Source organism: Typopeltis vanoorti, chromosome 2 (assembly GCF_054136105.1).
Source record: "Typopeltis vanoorti isolate ZY-2024b chromosome 2, IOZ_Tvanoo_1.0, whole genome shotgun sequence".
Classification (NCBI taxonomy): Eukaryota; Metazoa; Arthropoda; class Arachnida; order Uropygi; family Thelyphonidae; genus Typopeltis; species Typopeltis vanoorti.
Window position 1 is genome coordinate 61916652 of NC_143550.1, and position 17987 is coordinate 61934638.

The following is a 17987-nucleotide window of genomic DNA, read 5'->3' on the forward strand; positions in this document are numbered from 1 at the left end:
ATATTTCGTTTCTCTAAACAAATCGTTTCTCTATACCTTAGCGTATTAGTAGTGAGGTGATGTGTTCGGATATTCTTTATTAATGTGATTTGAACTGTCCGAAATATTTATATAAATTCTGGAGTAGGCAGGGCTCCTTTAGGTGTAACTAATTTTTTGAAGACTGGTAGCAGCCGGTATTTATCCTCAAGTTTTCAGTGAAGTACTATCAAGGAATCTTGGCTTTCCAGACTGATATTGCAGTAGATAAATGCCGCCATCTCATGTGTCTAAACCTGAACAAGCAAGTATTATATTGTAATAGCGTTTAGACTCACGAGATGGCGGCAATATACAGGGTCCGTTTTTGATATTTTAAACTTTTCTTCGGAGGTTCCCGAGTTATCGATCTTTGACAGAGAGGTAGGTTTCCACAGGGAAACTCGGTTTTTTAATATATAACTCAAAAATCCAAATTGTATCCTAACTGTAATGAAAATAAACTCCTAGATATTACTTGGCTTATTCACCAAATAATCAGTTAAAATGCTTGTTATATGATGACATATCTAAATGATGAAGTGGCGCCTTGAGTCACTGGATACTTCTTGATTAAATCTTTATTGACCGTACAACTCACTTGATAAGTATTTCAGTGTCTGGTGGATAATTTGCAGTTATCATCTGGACAGAAACAAATTTTATCCTATATGTAATTAAATTAAATACATGGATATTTTTTGGTTTATTCACCAAATTAACAATTACAATGCTTGTTATGTTGTCTTATTTCTCTTTCACTACGCGTGTTATATTGTAGCATATCTAAATGATGATGTGGCGCCACGTGTCACTGGATACTTCTTGATTTAATTGATAATGTGGCGCCATCTGTTAGCGAACATGTCTGTTGTTGACCGATTTTTTGTTGCCTGTCATGCTGATTTCTTTTATAACTTCTGAGGGAATCTTGTGATTTTGAGAAGAATATTATTAAGTATGATAAAAGTTTTAAATTCTAATTTTAGCTATTTCAGGCGAATTGTTTAATGTTTAAGTAGCAACTCTGACTACAATAAACTGCAATTTCACGTACCCGTTTTTTCGATATGTTTTATGTGTGAATTAATTGGCATGGCAGAAACGGGAGAGGATTTTGTTGAAGATTTGAAATGGGACTTAGTTGACATATTAGAGGGAGCCAAACCAGAATGGAAAGATGACCCTGAGGTGCTTAGTTATCTTAATGAATTGAGTGCTTTTGGAGTAAAGCGGCTAAATCAAGAACCTGACAGGTTAGCTGAGGAAAAAGCAGCTGTTTTGGAACAAATACAAGAATTAGCCTTCAATAATTATAAAACTTTTATTCAAACAGCAGAATGTTCAAAAGAGGTGTTCACAGATTTTAACGTTATTGAAACGCAATTAGCTTCTCTTTTAGAAAAGTTGCCGAAATTTACCGAGAAATGCAATGAATTTAGCCAAGAAGCTCAGCAAATCAAAACAAAGTGGCGTGAGACTTCGCTTACTCTGGAGAAGCATCCCCAGCTTCTTGAAATTTTAGAAATGCCTCAGCTGATGGATACTTGTGTAAGAAATAATTATTATGATGAAGCCCTTGAATTAGCAGCCTATGTACATCGATTGGAAAAGAAGCATTCAGCAATACCACTCATTGCATCGATCGCAAGTGATGTGCAAGAATCTCTACATGTAATGCTTAGGCAATTATTACAACAGCTGCACACAAATATTCAGCTGCCTGCATGTTTAAAGGTTATAGGATACCTACGACGAATGGATGTTTTCTCTGAAGCAGAACTGAGGGTGAAATTTTTGCAGTCTAGGAATACCTGGTTTCAAGGTATTCTAAATGCAGTTCCAAAGGCAGATGCACATACACATATAATTAAAACTATTGAAGCCAGTCGAGTTCATTTATTTGATATTATAACTCAGTACAGAGCAATATTTTCTGATGATGATTCTTTTACATTACCTGGTGGTAAGGATGAAGGTGCAATTTTTCATAGCTGGATATCACTGAGAGTAAGAAAGTTTTTGCAAGTTGTAGAAGAAGATTTGTCACGAGACCTGAATGGACGCATAGATTCTGTATTTGCCCAGTGTATGTATTTTGGATTATCTTTTAGTCGTGTTGGAACTGACTTTAGATCCCTTCTTGTTCCAATTTTTCAGAAAGCTATATTAAATAAATTTGCCCATGCTGTTACTGAAGCAACAAGCAAATTTGAAGAGGCTATGCAAATGGTAATTTTCACCACTCCATTGCCATCAACTTTATTGACATCAGCAGTAACTTCAGAGGAAGGCTTGCAGCCTCCTTTGAACCTACTTGAATTTGCTCCCTTAGCACATTATTGTAATAATATTTTAATAGCTTTTAATGAGCTTCGCCTCTGTGTTCCACTGGCCCTTGTAACAGATGTCACTGCTGTTCTTCATGCCTCCCTTGCACAGGTGGTAGCTGCAGTTTTGGATGTTTATACAGCAGAAGAGATGACTTTCACAAAAAATGAAGAAACAACTTTTCTAGAATTTTGCAATAGACTTGCTACAGAACTTTTACCATTTCTGGATAACTGTTTAACGATTTTGTTTCCTCCTCAGCAGTTAGCAAAACCTTTTGGGATTACTTTGCCTGAACTTATCAAAATGAAGGGAATTGGTCGTTTAGACATGAATGGCATACTTTCTCCAATTGAGCATCTATTACCATTTAGAGAAGAAGATGAAGGAATACTTATAAAAGTTGAAACTTTGGAACGAGGACATGGAAAAGATATACAGGATTCCAGTAAGGTCAATGATAATATTTTAAATGAGCCTGATACATTGCCATTGAGTGGGCCTGATATGTTGCCATTAAGTGAGCCAGATGCATTGTCACTTGATCCTTCACCTAATTCAGAAGTTAATGAAAAAACATCTGTAGAGATATAGTCTTTAAGAACTAATTTCTAGTATAAATTACTGATTTCACCTTCTATTATTTGGATATTAAATCCAAAATGGTATTTGCAAATGTTATTTCTTGGAATAGAAGTTCTCTAAGAGCTTGGAACTATAAGTGACTGATTTATTTGGAAGGAAAGACGGTATATTATCTTCATTACTATTAGTTTTGTAATTAGGGTTTAATATTGTCATTGATACTATACATGTATGTTATATATATATATATATATATATATATATATATATATATATATATATATATATATATATATATATATATATATATATATATATATATATATCACAGGATCACATCTTGTGATCAAAAGATGAGACCAACCTGAGAATTATTAATATGAATCAGGAAATAACTGCAGGTGCTTTGTACATAAATATCCTTATGTAAATCTTTTTTGATGGAGATAATTGTTGTTGCCCATATTTTACATATTAAAATAATCCAATTTTATAACATGAAAATAGTTTATGCTCTCCTATGGGGTTTATATAATACCATGAAAATGAATTTTGATTAAAGTTTATACATTTTAATAGCATCATAAGTTTTCTTTTAATTGTATGTTATTTTTTTTATAGCAGTATCCATGAAAGTTGCAAACCTACAGCATATTTAGTACTGTGGGTGGCTGAGGGTTAGAAAATTCAGGAATCCTCTGGAAAGAGCAAACATTAGTTTTTAACATAGGCCTCTTCAAGCATAAGCAAGCTGGTGGTCTCACACAAGATGATACTCATCCACCACCACCAATGACAATTTGCACATAATCCTGATGTAATATTCAACCTATAGCAAAAAAAATTTCTATTATTTATAAGTTTAGGAATTTTGTGAGGGAGGGGAAGAATTTTTTTTTTTAATGACAACACAGATTTAACTCTGGGAAAGAAGGGAAAGAGATTCTGATGTGATCAAAACTGATTAGTAGTTAGTAGTAACCAAATTATTATTTATTATTTTTTTTTTGTGTGTGTTCACTACATTGCAGATTCCACAGAGACATTAATAATTCAGTCATCTATAAACTGAACTTGAGACATTTCTGAAGTAAAATATCATTGGATATACATAATGTCAACTGTAAGAAATTTTGTTAGATAATTTCATTTTTCAGCTTGATTCATAGGAACATATCTGTGAATGTTTCAGTCTTTTAAGTACAAATTAAAAGTCCTATCATAAAGGCTGCATGGTTTATTTTTTATTTCTCCCCCATTCTTGGTTGAGCTTATTTTTGCAGAATATTCTGATATCTTAAGATCATTATTATTTTTTTTTTTTTTTTGAGTCCATTGTTATTTAATGTATACATTAATTAGGAAACATTTGACAGATAACATACAACTATTTGCTGATGCAAATAGTTGTATGTTATCTGTCAACATACAACTATTTGCTGATGCAAATAGTTGTATGTTGATGATGATGCTGATGATGCAAAGATATGCAGTACTTGCAAAATTATTCAAATAGGCTGGAATTGTGGACATGAAAATGGCTGTCAGTTCAATGTTAGTAAATGTAAGGTCATACACTTGGGTGTGACGAGATATCCAGTGTCATACGTTGGTGGGATCATGCTAGAAGAAACTAATCAGGCTAGGGATCTCAGAGTTTTAGTAGATAGTAAAGTTGAAGGGCCATATAGCAGAGATTGCAAATACAACTCAGAGGATAATTGCAATGATGAAACAAACTTTGACATGTAAAGATTAGGAAGTCATTTTTCCTCTTTACAAGGCCTTGATAAGACCTCACTTGGACTGCTGATTCTGATACAGCAGAGGGAATGCAAAGGAGTGTTAAAAATCATATCAGGATGGTGGAATACTGATTAAAGACATAGATTGGGAATTTCTAGACTGGACACTAACAAACAGGAAAAAGAGGGGTGATATGATTCAGACATACAAACTTCTGAAAGGATCATACAGGATATCAGTGGATGCAATTTTTCATTTTATGGTGGGTGAGGAAAGGACAAGAGGGCACCCTTGGAAGTTGAATGATTGTGGTCAAGAAGGGGATGAGAGAGAGAGAGATTTTTCTCTCATACAGTGGGTGCTTGATTGGAATCTGCAGGTAGTATGTGGCCTCTGTTGATGAGTCTTTGGCTCCCTGAAGGTCTTAATAATAATTATCACTACTTTTTTGGGGAGGACAGTATGCAACAGTACCGCTTATCGTTACCTTTATTAACAGTGACATGTAACATACAGATGTGGTATTATTTTATTCAACCTGCTAGCAAGGAATACATACTGGCACACCTATTGTTTTACAAAAAAAAAAGTGCTGATAATTATGCATGTATGTACAGTGTGTAATGTGACATTTTTCTTTTTCTGAAATCTCTAGTTTTGGTTCTAATATCTTAGAACATTAGTTTTAAATTATTTAGATATTTTAACCTGATTAATTAAATTTGTTACACATTATCATTATGTTTTTCTATGTATCAAATTTCTGCATGAGCTTCCTCACAGCTTCCAGTTCTTTCACTACCTTCATAAATGTTAATTTATATTTGATAACTCATTCTCTCTCTATTATGATCATGGATCAATGTTCATCTGTTATCTAGTTAACAGTATGAATATCACAGAACTGAAATTAAAAAAAAAAAAGAAGTCAATTCCTAATTAGGAATTAGGATAATATTCATATATTTTCATATAGCCATTGCTAATCAGTCTGAAAGTCTTTACTTCCTAAAACAATTTCACATTATTGTAATTAATATGGGTTGCTGGACTTCTGCAATGAAATATTTTCCATACAGCATGCTCATCCTTATCCTTTCATTGCAGATGTGTTTTGTTGAATACTTGAGTGATAAGGTCTAGAGTTTGGGAGGAATACAACTGCAGTATTACTCGCGAGAAACATATTGATTAGTCAATATGTAGGTATTGTTAGGTTAGGTAGGATTGTGAATTCCACCCAGTAAAGGTTGTAAAACATATCTTCCATTTAGTACTGTGGGTGGGCTAAAGGTTAGGTAATTTGGGAACTTTGCAATGGAACTTTTTTGAAGTCACTTCAGGACTCCAGTATGCAGAGTGGAGTCCTGAAGAAACCACCAGTGGTAGTTTCACACTGGGTAATGAAAATGATCTGGTACCTAAATGCTTTCATAAACATCTGTGCTGTGGTGTGATTTGAACCCCACAGTCCAATGGTTAGAGAATGTAGATGATTCTACTCATAATCCTCCCTATACTTAATATGGAAGGAGTCCTTCATTCTATTGAGCTTCCAGGGATGACTCCTTGTTTTCCCTTATACCTTCCATATATTGAAAAATATTCCTTATATCTATGCTTATAAAATCATCTTACTAATTTGTAAGTTTCTATCATATCCCATGTCAGTTTGCAGGTAAGCAAAGATTTTGAAGGTATGCTAGCAGAGTTATGTGCAGAGAAAGGAGTTCCTTTCTCTGCACATAACTCTGCATTTGTGAATGTGTGGGATAAGTTTGAGCGGTAGATAAAGAGATGGGCTTCATTTGAATGGATTTGGAGTGAGTAGTCATTTGGAGAAACTATTGCTTCAAGAGAGAATGACAGAAGTGAATGTAAGGTCTGAGGAAACAAGAGGTGTTATGGAAGAGCAGGAGAGTAAGGTAGGAAAGTTTGAAATTGTAGCATTGATAGAGTCCATTCACTCAAAAATTGTTGGTATGAGTAAAACATGGTTGAATGAGGATGACATTCTGATAGCTGTAGAGATGAAGGGATATGTAGTCTTTTGCAAAGACAGACAAAACAAAAAGGGAGAAGGAGGAGTGTTATTGATAACTACTTTAAGCAGTACATAAGAGGTCCCACATGGATCGAGGGGTCTTGGATTTGATTATCTCATCAGAAGATGTAAATAAAGTGTTACATCATCATCCTCCATTTGGCAAAAGTGGCTGTTTAGTAATCACTAAATGGTCACTCACATTGGGATTTTTGTGAGAAAGAATTATGTGGAACTATAAGACAGGTGATTATGGCCAACTCAGGAGGGAATTTGCAGCAATATCATGGAATGAGTAATTGCATGGGAAGGAAATCAGTGCTGCTCTCTACTCAGAAATTATCTGGCAGAGGCTATGACTGAGTGTATTCTGAAGGTCAGCAGGTTAAATAAGGTGGGTGTAAAATGGATGACTGAAGAGATGAAGTGTGCAATCTGGAAGAAAAGACATTATGAAGTGGATTATGATTATGAAGACATAATCAGTTACATGATTATCTCCACTCATGTAACTGATTATCTCTACTCATCTTGTAGAGATAATCAGTTACATGAGGAATGCAAAGAGCATGCAAGGAATGTGACTCACTCAGTAAGAGTAGCAAAAGTGCAGCAGTTAGCAAGTGATGCTAAAAGAAATCCTAGGGAGTTGTTTTTTATATGTGGCCAGTAGAAAGGAAGAATGATCATGGGAGGATGATAAACACTGAGGAAGATATAGTAGAGTTAAATGAGCAGTTCATTAAAGTTTTCCATCCTTGTAATTGTAACATAGTGCAGAGCTTGAGAGCAGTAGAAATGGGAGAGGAACCGCTGATATGAGTATGCAGAAGGTATATGAGGAATTGAGTAAACTTGATGTTAAGAAGGTCATGGAATTTGGCGGTATATCATCACGTGTCTTGAGGGAATGTTCGAGGGAGTTAGCAGCACCTTTAATGTACATTTTCAACATGAGTCTTAGGATTAGCCCAGGTCCCAAAAGAATGGAAAGATTGCAAAATTTTTCTGCTTCGTAAAGGAGGTGACAAGACTACGGCTTCAAATTATAGGCCAATCCTACTTGTCGGGGAGTTGTAGTCAAGGTGTTGGAGAAGCTAGTGAGGACAAGGATTCAGCAGTCGAATTCTCTTTAATGGACAGCATGGGTTTGCTAAAGGAAGATCATGTTTTAGCAGTTTGCTTATTTATTATAACAAGGTGACAAATACATAGGACAAGGGAATGCATATACAGTAGTATATTTAGATTTTGCAAAGGCTTTTGATAGATTACCACATAACAAACTGGTAGTTAAGTTTGAACAGATGGGTTGGATATTAGATTAGTGTTGGTTTGGAGATTGGCTGTCTGATAGGTATCAACAGGTTGCCTATGGGTGGCAGGAGTGATATCCCAGAAGAGGAAAGTCACTAGTGGCATGCCCCAGGGGTCTGTTTTGGGACCATTGTTGTTTAATTTGCATGTAAATGACATTGGAAAAGGCTTAAATGGTGAGATATTTGCAGATGATGCAAATTTGGGGCGAGTTATGAGAAGTACAGCAGATACCTAAATAGGCTGTCTGAATGGATGAGTGTGTGTGTGGGGGGGGTGAGTTTAATGTTATAAAGTGTTAGGTTTTAAAGTTTGGGAAGCAAAGATGGGATACAGAGTATAGGATTGGTTGGGATATTTTGGAAGAGGTGGAGGATATGAAGGATTTGCTGGTTGTGGTAGATATATTTGAAATTTCGATGACATTTTGTTACAGTTGTGAGCACAACACACTGGATAATGGGAATGATGCAGAGAACACTGATGTGTAGAAGTAAGAATGCTTTGATTCCATTGTACAAGATTTTGATCAGACTGCATTTAGATTACTGTGCACAGATTCACCAGGCTCTCAAAAGGGTGATATGTCGGAGAAGGTCTAGAGACGATTGACTAAGTTGATTTCCGGTCTCTGGAATGTGAATTATGAGGATAGATGCAAATTACAGAGCCTAATGGATAGAAGGAAGAGGAGAGAGGTGTATTAATTGATAAGGGGTGATTACTAGATTAATGTGGATGAGATATTTCATAGAATATTTGGAGATTGGGGAGAACGAGAAGCCATCACTGGAAGCTAAATAAAGTGGGTATGAGCAAGAGCTAAGGAGTAGATTTTTTGCCTCAAGAACTCGAGGAGTTCTTAAGGCAAACTGGTGCACTCCTTCAGAACAAGGATAAGTTTGTTTTCTGGAGGGGAATTTTGAGCAGCAATGCATTTCCCTGTTGCATCCTAAACATGTTCTATATGCATTGATATCTAGGGGAGCGTGCTGACAACTTGATTTGATTAATATCCTTAGTCTCGAGAAGTGTCTCCACCTTGTGTATGATGTGGAGTAGCATTGTCATCCTTAAAAATGAATTCTTTGCCTACAGCACCATGGAACAATTGAACATGATGTTGAAGAACTTTGTTGCAATATTGTTCACCAGTCATAGTCCCTTTTTCCAGCCTGGTAGTTCAGTGCATCCATTAAGCATAATACTTCCCCACACCATGACCCTGGCACATCTGTATCTATCCCTTTTAAGAACATTCTCATGAAGGTAATCAGTACCACTTTAACAGGAGATCAAGTGTCGTCTAGTATCAGAGGAAAGATTAAAACAAACAGCTCTCATCTGTAAAGAATACATTAGCCAATTGGTGTCGTGTCCAGTTTTTATGGATACAACACCACTTAAAAAAAAAAATTCACCACTGAAAACATACTCTATGATGAGCTGTGAATAAAAGGATGCAGACTTACAGGCCTTGGGGCAGTATAGGCTACTTGTTGCAGATGTCTTGCCAAAATTTGTCAAGATATCCACTTACCGGTCCTTGAATGGAGCCAACCTGCCATTGTGCGTGTGTCGATTACATTTGCTGTTATAATGAAAAATCTGTCTTCATGCTCTGTGGTAGAGCATTCTGAGGGTGACTTTTTAGCCGACATCTGGAACACATACCATTGGTTTGAAACACTGCCCACCTGTGTGAAATCATCTAGATGTCTTTGAGACCTTACAAGGCATTCAAGTGTGCAACTCTATTCCTTTACGAAAAGAGCTTTCTTCAAACAAATTTAAATAAGTGCACCCTTTTATCCTTGAGTGCTATCAAGTGACCCTTTTGCACACTATTTGAAAATGTGTACCCACTTCTTGAAATCGTCAGTTATACAAATTGCCACAAGCTGATTGGTCTAATTTGCAGTTTGTAATCTTCAGAAATAATGTTTGTCCTTAGGTTTTAGACACCAGTGTCCTTTGGGTGGCTAAGGGTATTTTTATTTATTATTATTATTATTATTACATAACACCTCCAGGGAGTCTAAAGACTCATCGAGGGAGGGCACCTACTCTACAACTCTCCATCCTCTACACCAACGCCATCTACTGCCCACCATCACCACTAGTATTTTCAAAGACAATCACAAACATTGCCCATGGCAGGATTCCAACCCTCATTCTTTTGGTTGGAGAGCAGATACGCTAACCATTCAGCTAGCTAGGCATGCTGGCCGAGTGGTTAGTAATTTAATTATTTTTTATTACATAATTCAGAAATCCTCCTCTAGAGACCAAACATGGATTTTTATCAATCCACTTTAGGCTTTCAGTAAACCACTTGGCAATGTCACATGAGGTAATAAAATTTATCTCCTGCCTAAAGACATTCACAAAGGTCCATGCCCATAGCAGAATTTGAACCGAAAACCTTTTGATTTAAGATGGAGTATTCTAACCACTTGACTAACCAGTGTAGCATGAGTAAACATATCTGTTTTCTAACCAACAGGCTGTGAATTTAAATTCTACCATTAATTAGCACGGATGTTTTGTGAATATTTTTAAGTGAAAAATGAATTTCGTTTCGTTACCCAATATGATGATATCACCACACTACTTGTTGAAGACATAAAGTAGCTTGAAAAATTCCATGTTTCTGAAGCAAGGTTTCTGGATTATTTCACTCTTAGCCTGCCCATGGTGCTAATAGCAATGTACTGTAAGCCATCTATCTGTCTTGGGTATTTTGCTTATGACAGGAAGAGCTTTATTAGGCCATTTTCTGGTGGGGTTAATATAGTTATCCTTAAATACAGATGGTATCTCAAAAGCAAACCAGCCAGTGAGTGTATGTATTGTGTAGAAGTATATAATAATTGACTAAAGGATTTAAAAAAAAAAGAGTGAAAGAGAGAAACAATACATCTGTTTTGTAACCTTAATTGTTTGACTATATTAAAAAAAAAACTACAACAAATCAAAATGAATATGCCCTGAAATAAATAAATCAAGGAAAACTAAATTTAAGAAATTAGATTCAAGACTTTATTAGTAATAACAATACACCTAGAACCTTCCTTAAAATTTCTTCCTGCTGTCTGGAGGAAAGCAGTTCAGCTGATAGATGATTTTTCTCTCTCTATCTCTTCATCCACTGAATTGGCAACTATCGTTCTTCCACTTTTTTTATTTTATTTTTTTTTATTGGTTCTGTTAAACCAGTTACAGCCCAGACATTCATTTTCAGTCCAACTGCAAATACACTATACCTATTTCTTTTCTCCATTTATGCTCTCCACCTTTGTCCTGCAGAACAGCATTCCTCATGAAATGTTTCCCAATCAATACAATCTCCAACTTTACCTGTTTATGGATATTTGGTAGCAGCACACATCCAGAGAGAATGTCTGGAATTAATGTTTCAATTTCCTGGTAACTTCTGTAAGCCAGGAGGTCTGTATAATGGTCAATTTTGACCTTTCTTTCCACCAATACCAAGCAGGATTTCCTCCCAGTATCTCAGTTTTATTTCAGCTCACCATGAACTCGGATCACTTCGTTTGGGAAGGAAAATTTTAACAAAGAAATATAGGAGATAGCCATGGGCTCTCTGTTTTTTAACTTACACTGTTTATTATGCTATGTAGATGATGGGTTCTCCATTTAGCTGTGCAATTTGGATGCTCTCAACACCTTTCTAACACATCTAAACAAAATCCCAGGAGGAGCCAATTCACTTCAGGAAAAAGAAAACAACAGTCTGTCCTTCCTACCTTGATTACATGCCAACCTGGTGCATCCATGGCATTTCCTATTTACCGGAAACACACAAGTAGATGAGTCTTTGGACTCCTTGGAAGTGTCACAAAATAATAATAAAATAAAATAAGTAGTAGGGAAGATGGTGAGATGTGTATAGCAATATGGAGTAGAGTGCCCTCGTGCAATGAACCTTTGGATTCCTTGCAGGTGTCACATATAATAATAATAAATACTTTCACCAGAAATCATGCCCCTCATCTCTCCTTTTCCCTCCCAACAGTATGTAATTATAGAAATCTTGTCTGAAGGCAAATTTGTTCTGATAATAATACCCTCACTACTGAACTTGACCACATCCACAATACCTTCTTAGCCAATGCTTACAATCCCCCACTCAATCACGAAAGCATATTAATACCCCTAAACTACACACCCTCCCCTTCAAAACAGTCCATCACCATCCCATATTAGGACACATTTGAAAAGCTGGCAAAAAATCCTGGTAAAAAAATGCAACTGGATGACTACCCGCAGATCATACAAAAAATTGGTATATTGCCTGAATCCCCAAAGACTAGCTACAGCCCATGCCTGGTATATATACTAAGTACTTGCAACTGTAAGCTATCCTATCCCGCCCTAATGAACAGACAGACAAGACAGCTAACATCAGAAACCCAAAACCTGAGGACTACATCCAGTACCACCAACTATGGCTACTCAGGACTTGCAGACCATACTTTCACATGTAAAATATGATATACAGTAGACTCTCAACTATCCGGAGCCCAGATTTTATCACGGAGAATTATAATAATACAGTAATTCTCTGTGATAAAATGAGGAATACGTACTGTAATTTACTTTGCCAAGGTGTTGCAAGCGGGTGCTGCTACAATCCTCCTACATGTCGTGTGCATAACACAAGTTGAGACATGCAAAGTGCAGATTTCCCTGCTTGCGGACATCCGATACAGTTGTGTATCGGATGTCCACAAGTGCGGAATACATTTGCTGCTGTTCCTGGTTATGTTAGTAAATTGTTGTTTGGTGTGCTTCGTTTTTTTTTTTTTTTTATGAAATGAAATTTTTATTAAAATTATGAAATGGGCGATAAACAAAAAAAGGTTGTAGTGACTATGAAGGAGAAACTACGCGCTATAAAGCGACTAGACTCTGGGGTAATGGCAAAAACTATTGCTTCGGAGGTAGCAGTCGGGAAAAGTACAGTTGGAGACTGGAAGAAAAATCGAGCAGAAATTGAAAAGTGCTGTGCTGCCCAAGCTAGTGGAAGTGGAATGAAAGTAAGAAAAACGATGCTGAAAGGTAAGCATAAAGAAGTTGAGGAAGCTTTATTTTTGTGGCATGAACACTTAAGAGGAAAAGGCTTGCCTGTTACTGGGCCGATATTGCAGGAAAAAGCATTGCAATTTAAGCGACAAATACATGTAGAAGGAGAAGATTCAGAATTTAATGCCAGTGATGGATAGTTAGATCGGTGAAAAAAACGATTCAGTATTCGCCAGATTACCATAAGTGGAGAGACCATTTGAACAAAGATACAGCCATAAAGAGGCTGTACCTTTGTTCAAAGACTATCTTTTTAAGCTTATTGAAAAGGATGGAATTTTTGGGGAGCAGTTGTACAACTGTGATAAGACTGGTTTAAATTATAAGATGCTCCCTACAAAAATTTGCATCAAAAAAAGAAGCCTCTGCACCAGAATACAAGAAAAGCAAGGAACGAGTCACCATTTTGGCTTGCAGTAATGCACCCACAAGCTTAGCCTTACGTTAATAGGAAAATCAAAGAAACCTGGAGCTTTTAAAAAACTGAAAAATCAGATCACTACCCCTATATTACACACATCAAAAGAAAGCATGGGTGAATTCAGAAATCTTTAAAATCTGGTTCCAAAATGAATTCGTACCGACTGTAGAAAAACATTTGTAAGACAACAATTTGCTGAGAAAAGCTGTGCTACTTCTTGACAACGCACCTTCGCTTCATCAAAGCTTTATTTTTACCACCCAATGTGACTGCTGTTTGTCAGCCGATAGACCAGGGCATCCTTGAAATGCTAAAGAAAAAGTATCGTCGGCGTCTTCTCAGTTCGTTGATATCAGCGACTGATAATAATGAAGACTGTGTAACCACTCTGAAAAAGATTGACTTGCTAGATGTCATAAGGTGGTTGGCCAAAGCATGAGAAGAGATTCGAAACATATTACCTGTAAAGTCTTGGAAAATTCTTTTGGACCATGAAGGTGGACATTTCAACCTTGAACCTGTGTGTGAAACCGAAGTGGAAGATGAAAATGATAAACTTGTTTCGTTGCTCAAAAATGTACCGAGCTGTGATGATGTCAATGCAGAGGATATTACTGAATGGATGTCAAACGACAAAGTTGATGAAATAACTGACAGCGATATTGTGGAAATGGTTACACAGGGGGAAGAAGAGGAGGAGGAGGCATCCTTAGATGACAGGAAAAATCTCATCCCACATTCGGAAGGTTTCAAGACAATTGAGGCAGCGCTGCAGTACATTAGTGAGCAGGAGGAAGCGACACTAGCTGATATCATCTGCTTGCGTAAGTGGAGGGACGTTACATCGCAGAAGAGGGCTAAAAAGGTGAAGCAGTCATCTATCAAGGACTTTTTCAAAAACTAAAAACTAAGTTTTGACTCTTTCATCTTAGGCCTACTTTTTTTTACATTTGTGTGAAAAGGTAGGCCTAGAACTTCGGCCTATCCGGCTTTTGTGTTATTCGGCCTGCCCTTCCACCACATTAGGCCAGATAGTCAAGAGTCTACTGTACTAGAAAAAAAAAAGCCACATTACTTGACGACAGTAAATATAATTATGAGAAACTATTCCTGGAATCTTCCTCTTCCTTTAAAAGCTATCCAATTCTCAACAAATTTGGGTGCATGAAACTACCTCAAATCTAGAAAATGCTTATCTTTAGACTGTCAGCCAAAAACACAAGTCTACTGTATGGCACTATTTAAAACTTTAGTCCTACCTGTGTTTTCCCTGCTTCAGCATCACTTACCCAATGTGCCCATGTGCATGTATCTATCTGTACTTCGTTCTCAGGTGATGCCACCAGTTTGATTTTAGTGAAATATTATTATCATCATTATGGGCAACTCCGAGGAGTCGATAGACTCATCAAGGGAGGCCCTAACATCATATCAAGAACAACTATTCGACATTCACACAGTATCTATCATACCTCGCCTTGAACTCATTCACAGTCATGGCACCCACAACAGACTCTGACAGCTTATTCCACTCATTCACCACTCTACAAGTAAAAAACCTAGTTCTAACACTCTTGTCCAGCTTCCATGTATGGCCCCTAGTCCTCCCACCACCAGTCCTATTCTCAAAAATATCTTCTGAATTAATCTTATAGAAATCCTTCAGTAATTTGAATGTCACAATCATATCGCCCCTTTTCTGCCTATCAATCAATTTCTGCAACCCACAAATCTTCAACCTGTTCTCATAAGGTTCATTCCATAGACCTGCTATCATCTTGGTCACTCGTCTATGGCAGCGCTTCCCAAACTGTGGGCCGCGGCCCCCTTGGGGGCCATAGGTTTTGTTGAGGGGGGCCATGAAATAATGAAAACAAATTTAAAATGTTTTAAGACTAAGTAGATTTTTTTTATTTTAAAAGAAACGTATTTAACTTTTATCATTTATTATTTCTTTTTTGTTATTTTTTATATTTTAATGGAAAAATTCACACATTGGTGTTGGTTCACAAACTTTGCTTCCTGCATATTTCGGCGCTTAATGAATATTAGTAAATATTGCTTATTCATATGTTTCATTTCAAAGCAGTGGTTAATTGTATTTACTTCGAATGCTCTCCAGGGAAGCTCCAAATCTTCCTTTCATCACACGTTCGTAATCAGGGACTGTTGATATTGACTTTATATACATATCAAAACTCGTTTTATATTATCACTTTTATCCAAGCTAGTTTACTGTTACCAATAAAAGTTTCGCATATACTTCATACATGAAAAAAAGCTTAAACAAGTTCACGTGGGGGAGATAGTAACTCGCTTGCAGTGGTAAACAAAATCCCCTCCCTAACAGCCACTATACTGCAGAAGCAATAAAAAAAAATACTTTTATTATGCCAGTCAATAAGGTATGAGGAGTCAGTGTAATATATTTCTCAACAAATAGTGCAATTAGAGACAACTGGGAGGATAAAAACACTAATTAATGAATCACATGTCCCCTCATACAGAAACTATGCTGTATAGACTGAAACAAAACCATATGTTGCATGGGCAAACACATTATCTAACTAAAAACTATTGTTATTAATTAGATGTGTGTGAGTTCGATTTCCCAAGGCAGCAATAAAATTCAACCGAACGTGTTAAAATTCGTAAAAGTGTTAAACCTAAGTAATATATATATATAATGAATATTATGGGTTTCACATATGGAATTCGGTTGAAGAGAGTTAGCATTTCAAATATGCTTTTATCTTTCGGTTGCACGATCTTTTGTTAATACCGCACCAATCATGCACGTTTTAATAACCTGCCTTTGCTGTCTGTTTCGCATTAGGCTTAAATTACCTTAAAGGGAGAAAAGTCACAAAAGAGAAAAATGTTCCTGGTCCATGGATTCCCTTATTCAGGTAATATTCACTAATTTCATGTTATCAGTCTGTGGTGTGCCAGTATCGGTAAGTGGTGATGTTATTTGATTTATTCTATGTTAAAAAATTTAACCCTGAGATGGATAAGTGGCTGATAAAAAAAAAAAAATTCCCGTGAACAATCAGAAGAAGCAGAAACAGACTCAAAAAAAAAAAAGGACAGTATTTCATATTTTACCAGAACAGCCCGCATCATCTTCAGAACCAAACGGTAAGAGGCAAAAAATGTAATATATGCATTTGATTTTTGCAATATTCACTGTGTGTATGTTTTGTATTGAATATAAATACAATAAATATTATAATAATATATCTCTCTATTACGATTTTCTTTCGAGGGGGGGGGCGTGAAATATTTTAATTTTTGCAAAGGGGGGCCCTGACATCCAGAAGTTTGGGAAGCACTGGTCTATGGATCCTCTCCACCTCCTCCCCCATCAAGAAGAAACCCTGGCACCTATATCTGGGCACAGTAGTCAGATGGGGTCTTATCAAGGCTCGATACAGAGAAACAATAACCCGTTTGTCTATGCTTGTTAAAGTATTTTTCAGCAACCAAGTGTTTCATGAGCTGATTTAGCCACTTTTGCGATGTGTCCCCTAAACTTCAACTCCCTATTCACCAATACTCCCAAATCCCTGACCTCGTCAATCTCCTGGAGTACGATTCCACCAATGTGATATACTGCTACTAATCTTTTCACCCCAAAATGCATACCCTTACACTTTGCCACATTAAATCGACATCCATTCTCCTTAGCCCAGTCCTCCAAACTATCCAAATCATCCTGCAAAATTTTGACATTCTGTGCACTCACTATTGCTCTACCCAACTTTGCATCATCAGCAAACAAATGAACACTTCCTCTCAGATCCTTTCCTATATTGTTAATGAACAAATTGAACAGTAGTGGTGCAAGAACAGAACCCTGCGACATACACCACTAGTCACAGGCCATTTTTGCACTCTACCCCTGAATAAACCACTCTCTGATATCTCTTCGTCAACCACCCTCCTATCCATGTCACCAACCCTGTATCCATCCCCATATGCTGCAGTTTACTGATTAGAATTCCATGTGGTATCCTGTCAAAGGCATTAGCAAGGTCCATTAGAATCACTGTAAACCCTTATTATATTACCCTTATCCAGTTCAGCCGTCACTGTGTTATAAAATGTGAGCAAATTACTGAGGCATGATTTACCCCTTCACAAAACCATGCTGTTCCCCCACAGTATCCCATTTTCATCTATCCAATCCTGTATTTTCCTCTTTACTATTTTCTCCAAGACTTGGACAATGATTCCTGATATGCTGATCGGTCATACTAGAAGTAATAATTCGGTTGTTTTAATTAATATATCATCTACATGTAATATACTTCATAAAAATATTTGTATGACTAGCCAATGTATAAGTCTGACTTACCAGATCTGTTACTGATTTCTCCAAATTGTTAATAACCACAGAAGAAATACAAACTA

The 17987-nt window shown here is 36.6% G+C and overlaps 1 protein-coding gene across 1 annotated transcript; it reads left to right on the forward strand.

The window, feature by feature from the left end:
• The first annotated feature begins 330 nt into the window (after nt 1–330).
• Nucleotides 331–3200, forward strand: Cog8 (conserved oligomeric Golgi complex subunit 8). The gene has a single exon (XM_090405545.1). It carries the CDS (start codon nt 1096–1098, stop codon nt 2941–2943), a length of 1848 nt encoding a protein of 615 aa, XP_090261671.1. The 5' UTR covers nt 331–1095; the 3' UTR covers nt 2944–3200.
• The last annotated feature ends 14787 nt before the right edge of the window (nt 3201–17987 follow it).